At 48.3% G+C, this 17317-nt stretch overlaps 1 protein-coding gene across 1 annotated transcript in view; it reads right to left on the bottom strand.

Annotated features, from left to right (window-relative positions):
- Window positions 1-2810: 2810 nt before the first annotated feature.
- LOC124594568 (vegetative cell wall protein gp1-like) overlaps window positions 2811-17317 on the bottom strand; it is a 47581-nt gene continuing 33074 nt past the window's right edge. The window contains exons 2-3 of the mRNA XM_047132939.1: window positions 11648-12033; window positions 2811-2870 (exon numbers count right to left, since the gene is read on the bottom strand). Coding sequence (XP_046988895.1) covers window positions 2811-2870; window positions 11648-12033 — 446 coding nt within the window. The remainder of the gene's footprint in view (window positions 2871-11647; window positions 12034-17317) is intronic.

The following is a 17317-nucleotide window of genomic DNA, read 5'->3' as shown; positions in this document are numbered from 1 at the left end:
AATTTAACTGTATTACACTCAACTTTGCGAAAAAGCCGGACACTGTAAAAATCCGCCCGGACCCCGGACAAAGAGCTAAAAAGGAGGACATGTCCGGATTAATCCGGACGTCTGGTCACCCTACCCACTGTAACATAGCGGATGATGTTTTTCTGCTTTCCCTGTATGCGGTATACATATTTGATGAGGTCCGTGTTGGAACACCAGAACTTCGGTTACCTCAGTTACGGAATTACCAACAGTTTTCCCACGTTCGAATTCACTTGAACGCCAACGCAGAACATCGAACACAGTTGTGAACACGACTGACACGTGCAACGTGCTGGGGACACTGCACGGGTGGCGTTCGTATTGAAATACAACAGCGCAACCTGCAGACTTGGTAAGCATTTGCATTTATACGAGATGCGGCTAGAAAAAACCGGACTGATGCTGGAAAAAACATTTATTTACAATTTCATGTTATCTCCTTCAATGTACTCTCCTCCTCGGTCTCTACACCGCTCCATACGAATTTTCCACTGTTCATAGCAATGCTGCAAATCATTTTCGGTAAGTCCATACATTACTTCCGTCGCTTTTTCTTTTACTGCTTCAACAGTCTCAAATCTAGTTCCTTTCAAAGCTGACTTGACTCTAGGGAAAAGAAAAAAGTCACAGGGGGCCAAATCGGGTGAGTAGGGTGGACGATCTAAGATGGGAATGTTGTGTTTTGCCAAAAACGTCTTCACTGACAACGCACTGTGAGCTGGGGCATTGTCTTGGTGAAGGATCCATGACTTTTTTCCCCACAAATCGTTCCGTTTTCTCCGTACTCGCTCACGTAGGGTAGCCAGGACGCTAATGTAGTAATGCTGATTCACTGTTTGTCTCTCTGGTACCCAATCAATGTGCACAATCCCTTTGATGTCAAAAAAAAAAACAGTCATCATTGCCTTGAATTTCGATTTTGACATTCGTGCTTTTTTTTTGTCATGGAGAACCAGGAGTTTTCCAATGCATCGATTGGCGTTTAGTTTCGGGATCGTAAGTAAAAAACCACGATTCATCGCAAGTAATAACATTTTGTAAGAAGGTGGGATCACTTTCAATGTTTTCCAGGATGTCAGAACAAATCATTCTTCGGCGTCCCTTCTGTTCAATTGTGAGACACTTTGGAACCATTTTTGAAGACATATTCATGAAGAATCTGCCTAACACTTTCCTTGTCAACTCCTGTTAGCTCAGACACTGCTCTGATTGTTAAACGGCGATCTTGTCGAACAAGTTTACCGATTTTTTCAATGTTTGCATCAGTTTTTGCTGACAATGGTCTGCCAGTGCGAGTGTCATCACTGGTGTCTTCGCGGCCATCTTTAAATCGTTTAAACCACTCAAACACTTGTGTTCGCGATAAACAATCATCGCCGTACACTTGCTGTAACATTACAAACGTTTCACTTGCAGATTTTCCTAGTTTGAAACAAAATTTGATGTTAACACGCTGTTCTTTCTGTACACTCAACATTTTCCGACGCGCAGACAAAACGTCAACTACTTAAAACAGACGCCACGCGCAGACTGAGTGCAGGAGACAGATGAAACTCGAGCAGTAGGCGGAGCGAGAGTCACGTGACAGGCCAAGCGACTTTCAGCCTTATTGCATTCGTTTTATTGTTTCACCAGTACTAGTCCGGTTTTTTTCTAGCCACACCTCGTATTCAAGCATGCATTACTTGTAGTGTTTCCATATTGTTGTCCATTCCCTCTAAATGCGAAATCCACTACGTATTCGAAAAAAATTAGTTCGCCAGAGTTAATTTTGCATTCACCATTAACTGAGGAGCCAATATAAGGGATGCAGGAAGCGAATCCCTAGCTACAGAGCGGTTCCAAATTAGTATAGTGCAACATTCGTTTTATCGATATGCATTGACAGGGACAGTACAACACGAATAATAACAAGTACTCCAGCAGCGGCAGACCAGCGCTACTGCATGGCGGTAGCAGTCAGTTGGGCCTGAGCATAAAACAAACATTGTATTGCACTAATTTGGAACCGCTCTCTCGAATGGGCACGCAAAAATCCGCTTCAGAAATAATTTAGTTTGTAACGAGAAACAACCTGACGCTTTCCATCCACGCTGGGCGTCGCATGAATGACGTGATGAACAGGATTTGTTTTCGCTGGCTCCAGCTAGAGGTTGCAAAAACTAAATTGCAAATATCTGCCGAAACTCCAGAGAAAATGCGCCTGATATCCTGAATGTGAAGAGTCTAGTTGGCTATAGGATAGCGGCATACTTGCATGCTCGCCATAATAGAATAATTTGGACAACACATGAGAAACAAGAACAATCAATTATTAAAATAAAATATATCAAAAAATAAACTCAACTTTTGCTTGCAGAGAAGGCGTGACATTGATGTAAAAGTTCGGAATCGAAACTCACCTAACACAGTAAACTAACTGAAATTCAGTATGGCCTTAAGTTAGAGAGTTTATAATGTCACTTTCACAGTAGATAAACAGTTTGGCAACCACTTCTAGTAATCTGCTACACTCGACGTTAACTGGCCGACAACTGGAAATGGTGACCGACCATAGATAGCTTGCTGGCAACTGGAGGCAACTTTAAGCGGTTGGCCCAGTGCCGGCATGCTGTCGCGTAAATCTTGCGCACGGCGGGTTAATGTGCATCTGCGGTCTAATTGGCGGATGCATCAAATGGTTCCAGGTTTCAAAGCTTTCTGTGGTGTCAGACGTAAATGTTGACGGATGAGTGGACTATTTGAACATCTTGTAGTGGAAGCATAAAGTAGTGTGCCATTTAGGAGGCGACAGACCATACTATGTATGGAGCCCTCTGAACTCTCGCTGTATACTGCGTCTGGCGGAGACACAACAGTTAATAAAATATTAACTTATGTATGGCACCTAGAATGCAACCGAAATAAGAACCTACAAGTACGCGATCCATGATTGGTGATGAGTGACTGTCTTCGGAATAGCTCCACGAACCCTTCGGTAAATGTACCTGGAATTCGTGTCATAATATCGCACTCGATCGCTTCGCCAACTCACAATTAAACTATCACATCCAACATAATACGCTACAGATATTCACCACGCTCTTCACTTCCTTTTTTTGTGATACACTCATGTCACATTGGTACCCATAGCTCAGAAGAAAATCAACAGCGAAGAAGAGAATGGTTTCATTATCGGTGCTAGAAATACTTGCCCCTTTTTTCGCCTCATTAGGTACGTGAACTGTTTCCGACTAGTTACGCGCAACTCACGCTATGAACAGTAAAGAAACTTAAGAGAATGAAATTAATACATTATAGAATATCAATCAGGTCATTTCAAGTTTACGCTATACAAAAGTCAAATACAGTAAGCAAATAATTGATTGATGGCTCTACTGATATATCAGATAGTCCTACTTTACAGATATATAATTTTTCTTCCTGCTTTAACTGTCGCCAACTAAATTAATGAAGAGTTTCTTATAACTTTCTGTACAACTGCTTATTGATTACAATATATTTGTCGTTGGTTTGAAGGATTATTCCCATCTCAGTGCGAGAAACTGATCTGAATTATGTTTCCCTTGTTATTTCACTCACACGCAATTATATAAATTAATTATTAATCTGTTACCTATTTAGAATCGTGAAAAACTATTCATTAATTCACGATGTGCCTTAAAGATCATCGTCGAATAAGAAAGTTGGGTTTTGTTATTTGAGAATATTAACACTGAGCAATTGCTTCGATCACAAACTCCAACTTTACCATGTAAAATTTCCTAATTATGATGAATATTTAACATAATTTAGCTTCATCTTTGGTTATTTAACTTGAACGGTTGTATTCAATCAGCTATTGGGAAAGATACATCTAATCACACCTCATCGTCACGCGTTATGCTGACACTCCTGTCAAAGAAGTGACGCTGTGTTAAGCAAACATTCATTCCCGGGTAACACTCATTTCACAAGACTTTTCTGCAAACATGGTGCCATTTTGTCGTCGTTCACAATATCTAAAATAGCAGGAATTATCACTGATTTTATGAAAGGGAAGAATATGAATATTATTGCCCCTTGTTTCACTCGCAGCAATTTAAGCTGCCCTTTTAGGTTCATGGCTAACCACAAATTCAGAAATCGCCACATATTCGGGAATAAATATTTGTGACAAGGAAGAATATATTATTTTAGTGTGTTCTCTTAGGTTTCTGCGTAACCAGACACTCGGAATTCGCCAGACAGTCGGAAATAAAGAGCCAACCAAATATTTGTGAAAAGGAAGACTATGAGTTTTATTGTGCTCGTTTCAGTTGCACCAATTTAAACTGTCCTCTTTGGTTCCTGCCTAACCACACACTCGGAAATCGCCAAATACTTATTTCATCCTTCGTTCTCCATTCAGAGAGAAATGTAAATAACATTGAATGTTGCAGAACATATTAGTATTAGATTCATAAGAACGTCTCAGAATGTGCTAACAACACTAACATGGACAAGAAAAATAATCTGCGTGTGGCCAGATGCGAACCTTCATCTTTCGACTCCAGAAACCACGACGATATCAATTAGTCACGTGATTTCATTCTCCTGTCTTGGTTATCAGAGTATCTCCTGACGACTTACATCGTTTATGCGTTATTAACTGACATTTAATGGTAACCTCGATAGCAGTTTCTGCGGTCGTTGATATTGCGCGTGACTTATTTCCCACCTCTTTGAGGAAGCTGCAGGCTACTGACTTATTGAATATTTTATTCAGGTCACAGAGTAGGAGGTCCATATTGGTGTTATGTGTTACCGCTGCTCGGAAGAAAAGGCGATTTCGAGTATCACCATTTACAATACATATGTGGAAAATCTGTTTTTTTTGTTTGTGCTGACATTTGCAGATAACACAGTCAACTGTTCCGAAACATCAAAGTCTTCAACAGTATATATAGCCAACGTGAAGCAGGAGTAAGGCCTTAATCGGGTCACTCGCAAAATACGCTCTTCTGAAAAGTTTGCAGGCGCTGATTTTGTTTCTGGACGCTGCGAGCTCACTGCAACACAACACAGCCCTTAATATAAGCCAGTTTCCAACCAGTGTTTCCTGTTAAATACTGCATATTTTCTTGTGGTTTATCGGCAAAATATTCATTTCAGTTTACTGTTCCTTGTCGAGATCGATAGTGTAACTCGATTGATATTCCCGCTCCAAGAATCACTTGGTCATTGTTGTGGACTGACAAGACAGCCAGTCCACAGTGACGGGTAACCGAAAGGCACGCGTTTAAACTCACGCAGGCTGGCGTGAGGTCTGAAACAGGATACGTAATGAATGCTATAAAGAAAAGTACGTAGCTTCTGGAATACTGAACTTTAATCCACATTTGTAGAACATCGCTCTTGATGATACATGTTATAACCACAATATATATAGCAAAGGATTATGGCGCCTTGCTAGGTCGTAGCAATTGTAGCTGAAGGCTATGCTAACTATCGTCTCGGCAAATGAGAGCGTAGTTGTCAGTGAACTGTAGCTATGAACGTCGGCTGTACAACTGAGGCGAGTGCCAGTACGTCTCTCTAGACATGCCGTGTGGCGGCGCTCGGTCTGCAATTACTGACAGTAGCGACACGCGGGTCCGACGTATACTAGCGGACCGCGGCCGATTTAAAAGCTACCACCTAGCAAGTGTGGCGTCTGGCGGTGACACCACATTCCTCCCCCGCAAATCGGCGAACGGTGGTGTTATAAGGCTTCCGCCCGCCGTGGGGAGGACCCCATGTTGGCGTATGCGACGAGGTGGGGAGCCTAACAACAGGCGAGGCTGTGCCACCCGCACCCGGCCATTCGGTCCGAGGGGAGCTAGGAAACGCCTGAAAACCTAGTCCAGGGTGCACGCCAACATGCGGTGTATGCGCCCTAAGATAGTCAGGAGGGGTCGACGGGTCGACCTCCATCGAGTCGGAGCACCCGACGGGCGAAGACGACATCTGGTCCGGAGCGGGCAAGAGGTCCATGTCGGAGGACAGCTGGTCACGGGAAGCGATCGGCGGCACGTGACCCAGGGAGGCGCTTGGCGGCTGCAGCGAAGCGTCCACTGCGGGCGGCGCCGGCGGGAGAACAGGCGACGGCGGCGGCGGCGGCGGCGGCGGCGGCGGCGGCGGCGCGTCGCCATGGGGCAAAATGGAAGGCAGCGTCGGTAACACCTGGGGATGAGGCGAGCCAGTAGATGGGTCCCCAGGGCGCTGACCGGACGGCAGAACCCAGGCTACGACAGAGGCGCAGCTGATTGAGATGCCGACACACCTCACCAGAGGCCCCCAAAACCAAATACATAGCGCGGCCGAGGCAGCGAAGAATGCGCCCTGCGAGCCAACGCCGTGAACCTCGATAGTTGCGATAGAATACAACGTCGCCAGGGGCAAAAGCAGGAGTCTGCCGCTGCACAGGAACCTGATGCGGCGGGTGCAGCAAAGACATTAACGTGCGATGAGGACGACCATGGAGCAACTCAGCCGGCGAGCGACCATCGCGGGGCTGAGAGCGATACGAGGACAAAAAGAGCAATAACGCGTCCTCCCGAGAATGCGACTCTGTTAACTTCAACATCTGTGACTTGAAAGTCCGGACCAATCGTTCAGTGGCACCGTTTGACTGAGGCGAAAACGGCGCGGACGTCAGATGTTGAATACCATTGGCCTTGCAGAATGACTGAAATTCTGCGGACATGAATTGTGGGCCATTGTCGGAAACTATAGTCTGTGGAAGACCTCCGGACAACAAAAGGAAAATTACTGAAGGAATCCACCACAACCAACCATCGAGCATTCCAGAATGGACCAGCAAAATCGATGTGCAAGCGTTGCCAAGGGGAAGTGGCTTTCGGCCATGCAAAGAATTTCCGCGGCGGTGCGGATTGTTGTTCGGCAAACGCCATGCAAGAAGAGCACATATTCGTAATCGCAGCATCGATTCCAAACCAAGTACAGTGCTGACGAGCAAGTTGTTTCGTTCTCACTATACCCCAATGTCCTTGGTGGAGAAGCCGTAAGACAGAGGACTGTAACGAACGTGGGACCACGACCCTGGACTGATCATTATCAGAACGCAACAACAAAACACCACGTCGAACAAAAGGTCTCTCCTTGTGAGCAAAAAATCGGCGAACCAACGGATCCTCGATCCGTGACTTTGACAAGGGCCATTGCGTAGCAACAAAACGCAAAACTGTAGCAAGGACAGGGTCAGCAGCTGTGGCTGTAGCCACACGACGAAAATCAATCGGAAACGATTCGACCACGTCATCGGTTTCCGAATCAATGAACATGCAAGCAAGTTCGGAAGAATCGAATGCTCTATCCTCAGCAACAGGCAACCAGGACAACGCATCGGCGTTTCCGTGCTTAGCAGTGGACCGATACAAGATATCGTAGCGGTACTGCGAGAGGAAAATAGACCAGCGAATGAATTTCTGCGCTGTACGTGGAGGTACAGGCATGTTCGGATGAAAAAGCGATGTCAAAGGTTTGTGGTCTGTGATGATGGTAAAGTGACGACCATACAAGAAATCATGAAACTTTGTAACACCAAACACGAGAGCCAAAGCTTCCTTCTCGATCTGTGAATAATTTCTTTGCGCAGACGAGAGCAATTTGGACGCAAAGGCAATAGGGCGATCACGCGAACCATCTTTGTGCGCAGGCACAGCACCGATCCCGAAATCCGATGCATCTACCATCAACAAAAGGGGTTTCTGGGGATCGAATGGCGTAAGGTAAGTATTTGAAAGCAACGCCGACTTCAACTGGCGAAAGGCGCGTTCGCATTCCGTAGACCAGACGAACGGAACACCTTTACGGCGTAAGCGATGAAGCGGAGCTGAAATGGAAGAGGCATTGCGCAGAAAGCGATGATAGTAATTTATTTTACCCAGCACACACTGCAGCTGCTTCAAATTCTGCGGCGAAGGCAAGTCTTGTATGGGACGAAGGTGCTCTGGACTCGGATGTATGCCTTGGGCATTGATTACATGTCCCAAATATGGTAAGTCACGAGCAAAAAACACACATTTGTCCTTCCGCAAGCGAAGACCATTTTGGCGCAAGACCTGAAATAATGTGCGGAGGTTGGCTAAATGTTCTTCTTCTGTCTTTCCGGAGATCACAATATCGTCCAGATAGTTTGCTGCAGTAGGGACCGACGCACAAACAGTTTGCAGATATTGCTGAAACAATGCAGGGGCGGATGCACACCCGAATGGCAGTCTTTTGAATCGGTACAAACCAAGATGCGTGTTAACCACCAAGACGCGCTGAGATTCGGCGTCCACCGGTATTTGCAAGTACGCACCTGCTAGGTCCAACTTTGAAAAATATTTACCCGGGCACAGTTTGTCAAAAAAATCTTCCGGGCAGGGTAAAGGAAAAGTTGCAATCACTAGCTGTGGATTCACTGTTGCCTTGAAGTCCACACAAAGTCTCAATTTTCCGGAAGGTTTATCAAAATTACTAAGGGTGAAGCCCAGAGAGAAGCCTGCACACGTTCAATTACACCTTGTGATTCTAAATCGTGTAATGTTCTTGCGACCTCATCACGCAATGGGTGGGGAACATTGCGCGCTCTGAAAAATTTCGGTTGCGCGTGTACTTTCAGTTCCAAATGTGCTTCATAGTTCTTAGCGCAACCAAGGCCCGGTGCAAAAATGTCTGCAAATTCTGCACAGACGAGAAACACTGTCTGAAGGCACAGTCTGGTTCAGTGATAGGACCTGATTGACAATAGACAAGTTAAACAACTGAAATAAATCGAAACCAAAGAAGTTCACTGCAGAAGAAGAACGAAGGACGTAAAATGACACAAGTTTTGTTTCTCCCTTGTATGTTGCAAAAAGGCTACACTGTCCTAACACAGGGATAAGCTGTCCGGAATAACTATGTAACTTAAAATTTGCGGCACGCAACGGAGGGTTGCCCAGTTGTTTGTACGTGTCGTGATTGATCAATGAAACTGCAGCTCCGGTATTGAGCTGGAATGGTATCACGTGGCCATGAAAGTCCAAGACTACAAAAAGTTTATTGTCCTGCCGACGACAAGAGCGACTGTCTCGTACAATTTGAACAGACACAGGTACAGAAGCACTTGCGACTTGACGCGATTTCCGTCGATGTCGACGCAAACTTTTGGTGGGACAAACAGTCACTGTGAGAAGGAGCGGCACTGGGCGGAGTGGAATTAACGACATGAATTTCCATGGGCGAAGGTTCACGAGCCTGAGTATTCGTGGTTCGATTCCGGCGCGAAGCAAAGGGCCTGGAATGGTTGTGAATGTCCGATCTGAGCTTTTTCTGGCAAACACTCTGAACATGTCCTTTTTTATTACAGAAAAAGCAAATAGCTTGGCGTGACGGGCAATTCTCACGCGAATGTCTAGTTGCACACCGCGAGCATGATTTCACTGCATTTGCGTGCTTGTGCGGCACACGTGGCTGCGCGGACGTGCGCGAGGGCTGTTTACCATTCCATGCAGCTCGCGCAGCGGGCCGGTTAATGTGACATACAGCTGGCGAAGTTTCAAATGATTCCTGAGCAAAGTCAAGTGTGTCTTGCCTATCCAATATGTCTATCACTTGTTGAAGGGAGGGATTGACTAGTTTCAAAATTTGCTCCCGTATCCGAACATCAGAAACGTTCTGTGCAATTGCATCACGTACCATAGTATCTGAATAAGGGAGTCCACATTCACACTCAAAAGCACAATCCCTTGTAAGGCCTTGCAAAGTTGCAACCCACTCCCTATTAGTCTGACCGGCCGTACGTTTTGTACGAAAGAACGTATACCTTTTTGCAACTACATTAACTGAAATTCCTTGAAATAGGCATCTAAAGCAGACAAAATTTCTTCGTAGGACGGAGTTGCTACGTCGCGTCGGGGAAATAATTTCACTATCACACGGTACGTTTGCACCCCTACACACGCCAATAAATGAGGCTGCCGCTCGTTACCTTGAATTCTGTAGGCGGCGACATGAAATCCAAATTGGCGTGACCACTCCGTCCAGCTTTCCATCGCCGCATTGAAGTGTCGAAACGGTGGTGCAACTGCATGTTGTGGGTGCGGTAGCGGTGGAGCGGCGACGGCCGCATCGTTTTGCATTGCACGTTGACCGTGGACGAGCTGTCCAAGGGCATCCAATAAGGCCTGCGTCTGCTGATTCTGCAAGCGATAAAATTCGGTCAGTACATCTGGAGATTGTGGCGAAGCCATGACGCAAGTAATCTAAGCAAGTATAAAGAACAAGACCCTGTTTTTACTCGTCGCCAAAAATGTTGTGGACTGACAAGACAGCCAGTCCACAGTGACGGGTAACCGAAAGGCACGCGTTTAAACTCACGCAGGCTGGCGTGAGGTCTGAAACAGGATACGTAATGAATGCTATAAAGAAAAGTACGTAGCTTCTGGAATACTTAACTTTAATCCACATTTGTAGAACATCGCTCTTGATGGTACATGTTATAACCACAATATATGTAGCAAAGGATTATGGCGCCTTGCTAGGTCGTAGCAATTGTAGCTGAAGGCTATGTTAACTATCGTCTCGGCAAATGAGAGCGTAGTTGTCAGTGAACTGTAGCTTTGAACGTCGGCTGTACAACTGGGGCGAGTGCCAGTACGTCTCTCTAGACCTGCCGTGTGGCGGCGCTCGGTCTGCAATTACTGACAGTGGCGACACGCGGGTCCGACGTATACTAGCGGACCGCGGCCGATTTAAAAGCTACCACCTAGCAAGTGTGGTGTCTGGCAGTGACACCAGAGTCATAACTGGTTTGTTTCACAAAACGTTCCGATTTGTGTATTTTACGGGACAAAGTATATTTAATTAATATAATACAGTATCCTAATTTAAATAAAATAGTTTTTTTGTGGCGGCGTTCGTAGGGACAAACAATTCGCTGTAGAAACGGCTTACGAAGTCACCGCCACACTTTTAATAGCGGGCCGACCGGTCCGCTGGAACAGTGAACAGAAAGATGAAAACCCAAACACTCTGATTAAATAAAAGTCGGTACTTATCTTTATTAACGAAGATACAGAAACACAGTAGTGAACTCCGTGTCTACAGAGATCTGTCTAGTTCGAGTCGGAGCGGCTAGGTCAGCGTCGGCTGACGACAAACAACAACTCTGCTGCGATGAACACACAACTGACTAGCAAGTACACAATTCGGTGGCGAGTATACAACTGAGCGGCGAATACAGAACTGTCCTAGCGCTCGCGACTCCAGCGCTTAAGAACCCAGAAGCCAGCGGTGGCGCGCGCAGACTTGCGGCGATTTCCTGTATCGCTGGCGCTGCTTTGATGCTGCCAACCTTTTGGCAGCGGGCTCGGGTGGCATTACTGGCTAGGATATAACACTCCTCCTCCCCAAATCGCCGCACCGTCGTTGAATAATGACGTGGCGAGCGTCGTCGGCGGGGGAGGGGTCTGGCCGCAGGCGTAGCGGACGAGACTGGGGCGGAGACTGTTGTCGGTGGCAGTCCCCGGTCCGCACCCCAGCATTGGCTGCGCGGGGCCTCGGGAAACACCGACTGAAAACAGAGGTCAGGGTGTACGCCTGTGTCCACGGGCGCAGCTTCTGGTACCGGACGCGACGGGGCGTCGGGACCCACGAAGAGAGGCAGCGTCTCCTGACGCTGCGTCGACGGCTGCTGAGTGGGCGCCGGACAGGGCGCTGCGGTGTCAGACTCCTTGGGGGTGCCCAAGGAAAGCGGCTGCAGGACAGGCAGCACAGCCACCGCTTGGGAAGGCGGCCCAGCTGAGGGGTCGACGTCCATCAGCTCCGATGGCGGTGGCGACTGAAGAGGGACCGCAGGCGCCGGAGCGACCACCTGGGGCGCTCCCGGATGAAGCTGCGCGGGAGGCATCAACGGGACGGGCTGTCGGCGTGGTAGCGGCGACGGGTGCTGCTGCTGCCCTGGGGGCGGCAGCGTAGTCGGAAGGCGCGGTTGGAACCCGCCGCGGACCAAATCTGTGGACAAAGAACGAGCGGCAGAATCCGGGCGGCCTGCGCGGCGCAACTGGTTCTGATGCCTCCTGTGCACCCCAGTAGCACCTTGAACAGTATAAAAACCGCGACCCTGGACACTTATCACGGTACCACGTTCCCAACGACGGCGACCGTGATAAACTCTGAAAATAACGGCGTCGCTGCGCTGAAAACGCGTGCGATGCTCAGAAGCGGCGGGTCGATCCGGGGGGTGCAACAACCGTAGTAGGGTGCGATGACGACGGCCGTGGAGAGGCTCCGCAGGCGAAGGGCCGTCGCGTGGCGTGGTCCGGTACGACGACAGGAACGTGATGAGGGCCTGCTGACGAGAGTGCGTAGCACGAAGGCGGTCCATATGATCCTTGAATGTGCGTACAAAACGTTCCGCTGGGCCATTCGATTGAGGGTGGAACGGCGGAGTAAGAACATGGCGAATGCCATTGGCAGAACAAAAACTTTCAAATTTAGCAGAGGTAAATTGTGGACCATTGTCAGACACTAAAACTTCTGGAAGACCCTCAATACAAAAAATTGACGTCAACGCCTGTATAGTTTGGGCAGACGTTGTAGACTGCATGGGCACAAGAAACGGAAAATTACTAAATGCATCTATCACGATGAGCCAACGAGAATTCCAATATGGACCAGCGAAATCAATATGTACTCGCTGCCAGGGACCGGCAGGGCGTGCCCACTCAAAATAGCGTTGAGGCGGAGCAGCTTGGTGTTCGGCACACGTCGAACAATCTGTAGACATCTGCGTAATCTGCTTATCAATGCCGATCCATGTACAATGACGGCGGGCAAGCTGCTTGGTGCGGACCACTCCCCAATGACCTTGATGCAACAAGTCGAGGACCTTGGATTGGAGCACTTGGGGAACCACTACACGAAGCTGGTCATTCTCGGTGCGTAACAGCAAAACTCCGTGCGAAACAGACAACAGATGACGTTGCGGATAATAGCGACGAACCACAGGATCCTTTGCTTTGGACGGCCAACCACGTTGAACAAAACGTAATAGTAAACTCAGATGAGGATCCGTAGCTGTCTCACGTGCCACCTGACGATAATCAATCGGAAAATCCCGGAGGGATTGATGCTCATCGGCGTCAATCTGATGGCAAGAGTCGGCAGAGGAATCGAAGACATCATCCGCAGCAATCGGCAATCTAGAAAGCGCGTCAGCGTTTGCATGCTGAGCTGTAGGGCGATACAGTATCTCATACTGGTATTGTGAAAACAAAAGAGCCCAACGTTGTAGTCTCTGAGCTGTCCGCTGAGGAACTGGTTTAGACGGATGAAACAGTGACATCAGGGGCTTGTGATCTGTTACTAAATTGAATGGTCTACCATAGAGGTAGTGATGGAATTTTGTGACACCGAACACAATAGCCAACGCTTCCTTGTCCAATTGGCTATAATTACACTGAGCTTTGTTTAGCAATTTAGATGCGAACGCAATAGGACGTTCGGTGTTACCGACTCGGTGAGACAACACAGCACCGAGGCCGATAGAAGAGGCATCACAAGCTAACACCAGAGGCTTGTTAGGGTCGTAATGGACCAGACAACGATCATTCAATAAAGCCTCTTTAAGCTGCTGAAAGGCTGATTGGCAATCAGCTGAGCACACAAACGGAACATTCTTACGGCGGAGACGATGCAACGGTGCAGCAATCTGTGAAGCATTAGGTATAAACCTAATATACACTCCTGGAAATTGAAATAAGAACACCGTGAATTCATTGTCCCAGGAAGGGGAAACTTTATTGACACATTCCTGGGGTCAGATACATCACATGATCACACTGCCAGAACCACAGGCACATAGACACAGGCAACAGAGCATGCACAATGTCGGCACTAGTACAGTGTATATCCACCTTTCGCAGCAATGCAGGCTGCTATTCTCCCATGGAGACGATCGTAGAGATGCTGGATGTAGTCCTGTGGAACGGCTTGCCATGCCATTTCCACCTGGCGCCTCAGTTGGACCAGCGTTCGTGCTGGACGTGCAGACCGCGTGAGACGACGCTTCATCCAGTCCCAAACATGCTCAATGGGGGACAGATCCGGAGATCTTGCTGGCCAGGGTAGTTGACTTACACCTTCTAGAGCACGTTGGGTGGCACGGGATACATGCGGACGTGCATTGTCCTGTTGGAACAGCAAGTTCCCTTGCCGGTCTAGGAATGGTAGAACGATGGGTTCGATGACGGTTTGGATGTACCGTGCACTATTCAGTGTCCCCTCGACGATCACCAGTGGTGTACGGCCAGTGTAGGAGATCGCACCCCACACCATGATGCCGGGTGTTGGCCCTGTGTGCCTCGGTCGTATGCAGTCCTGATTGTGGCGCTCACCTGCACGGCGCCAAACACGCATACGACCATCATTGGCACCAAGGCAGAAGTGACTCTCATCGCTGAAGACGACACGTCTCCATTCGTCCCTCGATTCACGCCTGTCGCGACACCACTGGAGGCGGGCTGCACGATGTTGGGGCGTGAGCGGAAGACGGCCTAACGGTGTGCGGGACCGTAGCCCAGCTTCATGGAGACGGTTGCGAATGGTCCTCGCCGATACCCCAGGAGCAACAGTGTCCCTAATTTGCTGGGAAGTGGCGGTGCGGTCCCCTACGGCACTGCGTAGGATCCTACGGTCTTGGCGTGCATCCGTGCGTCGCTGCGGTCCGGTCCCAGGTCGACGGGCACGTGCACCTTCCGCCGACCACTGGCGACAACATCGATGTACTGTGGAGACCTCACGCCCCACGTGTTGAGCAATTCGGCGGTACGTCCACCCGGCCTCACGCATGCCCACTATACGCCCTCGCTCAAAGTCCGTCAACTGCACATACGGTTCACGTCCACGCTGTCGCGGCATGCTACCAGTGTTAAAGACTGCGATGGAGCTCCGTATGCCACGGCAAACTGGCTGACACTGACGGCGGCGGTGCACAAATGCTGCGCAGCTAGCGCCATTCGACGGCCAACACCGCGGTTCCTGGTGTGTCCGCTGTGCCGTGCGTGTGATCATTGCTTGTACAGCCCTCTCGCAGTGTCCGGAGCAAGTATGGTGAATCTAACACACCGGTGTCAATGTGTTCTTTTTTCCATTTCCAGGAGTGTAATATGTCAATTTGCCAAGAACTGCTTGCAATTCCTGCAGATTGTGAGGGGCGGGCAAATCACGAATAGCTGCTAAATGTGACTGGGAGGGATGAATGCCTTGAGCATTAATAACATGTCCCAGATACTCCATCTCCGTAAGGAAAAATGAACATTTATCGATGTTGCAACGTAGGCCTGCCTGAGACAACACTGTAAACAAACACTCCAAGTTACGGAAATGTTCAGCAGGCGTCCGACCGGACACAACAATATCGTCTAAATAGTTGCAACACGATGGCACATTAGCCAGAAGTTGTGACAAAAAACGCTGAAAAACAGCTGGAGCTGACGCACAACCAAAAGCCAAACGCAGAAAACGGAACAACTCCAACGACGTGTTTATGACAAAATACTGTTGTGATTGCTCGTCGAGGGGCAATTGCAAATATGCTTCACGGAGATCCAGTTTGGAAAAGAAACGAGCTTCCCCTAACTTATCCATCAGCTCGTCCGGTCTAGGCAAAGGAAAAGAATCAATGACAGTCTGAGGATTAACTGTCGACTGAAAATCAGCACACAAACGTAACTTGCCAGACGGTTTCTTTATAATAACTAAGGGAGAAGCCCACTGGCTCGCTGAAACGGGTTGAATAACACCGTTGTTTTGCCAACGACGAAGTTCATCTGCTACAGGTGCCCAGAGGGCGTGAGGCACTGGACGAGCACGAAAAAATCGAGGCTGAGCATTATCTTTTAACGTAATATGAGCGGCAAAGTTCGCAGCACAACCTAGTTCGTCTTTAAATATGTCACTGTATCGTTTACACAAATCGGTTATGCTGTCTTGAGGAACAACAACAGAATTAATTTGCAACACATTGTCTTGGATAGACAGGCCAAACAAGTCAAAACAGTCTAATCCGAAAATGTTTACACTGTCTGTAGCGCGGAGCATTGTGAATGAAACTGTTTTTGTATTGCCACGGAATGTGGCTGGCACGCTACATACACCTAACACAGGAATGTGTTCTCCACTATAAGTAGCCAAAGCATGTTTTGCCGCTGAAAGTTGAGGGCGGTCGATAGCCGCATACGTAGCACTATTTATGAGAGTCACAGACGCACAAGTGTCTAATTGAAAATTGAAGGTCTTATCCTGGATGCGTAGCTTCACAAATAGTTTATTACACTGTCTCTGGATCGGTGCAGTGGAGGCGGAAGACACAAAATCAGCGCGTTTAGCGCGTGTTCGCTGCTTACGACAACTCGTGGGTTGGGCGGGTGGAACAACAACTCCCGCTTCACTTGCAGTCTGTACAATACTTTTTACAGCGTTTGAATTACGCTTGGATCGCATAGCAGAGGGCTGGGTGGGTGGCTTATTGCGAACAAGTTTATTACCCACACGAACCGTGGAAGAGTCTTTAAACGCGACCTTCCGGGCGGGCTGGCTTTGAAGAACATGAATATCCATGGGCTGGGCAGCACTAGAATTGTTCTTGCGTTTACGCAAACAAACAGTCTGGATGTGTCCTTTCCTTTGACAAAAGTGACAAACCGCGTTTCTTAACGGGCAACGTTCACGAGGATGAGCAAGAACACACTCAGGGCAAGACTTAACTCTATCATTTTGCACACGCGGCTGACGAATGTGTTTAACATGACGCGGCCGGCTAGTGTTTACAGTCTGACTCTGCCGGTGGGGCCGCGGGCGTGACATAACTTGCTTAGCACAGGCAATTTGAGAAATACATGGCTGATCTAACTCACACTCAGTGTTATATCCTAGCCAGTAATGCCACCCGAGCCCGCTGCCAAAAGGTTGGCAGCATCAAAGTCCGGACGCCGTCCGCATAAGCAGCGCCAGCGATACAGGAAATCGCCGCAAGTCTGCGCGCGCCACCGCTGGCTTTTGGCTTCTTAAGCGCTGGAGTCGCGAGCGCTAGGACAGTTCTGTATTCGCCGCTCAGTTGTATACTCGCCACCGAATTGTGTACTTACTAGTCAGTTGTGTGTTCATCGCAGCAGAGTTGTTGTTTGTCGTCAGCCGACGCTGACCTAGCCGCTCCGACTCGAACTATACAGATTTCTGTAGACACGGAGTTCACTACTGTGTTGCTGTATCTTCGTTAATAAAGATAAGTACCGAC

Source organism: Schistocerca americana, chromosome 2, assembly GCF_021461395.2.
Source record: "Schistocerca americana isolate TAMUIC-IGC-003095 chromosome 2, iqSchAmer2.1, whole genome shotgun sequence".
In the NCBI taxonomy this organism is placed as follows: domain Eukaryota; kingdom Metazoa; phylum Arthropoda; class Insecta; order Orthoptera; family Acrididae; genus Schistocerca; species Schistocerca americana.
This window is presented reverse-complemented; position numbering and strand designations above follow the sequence as displayed.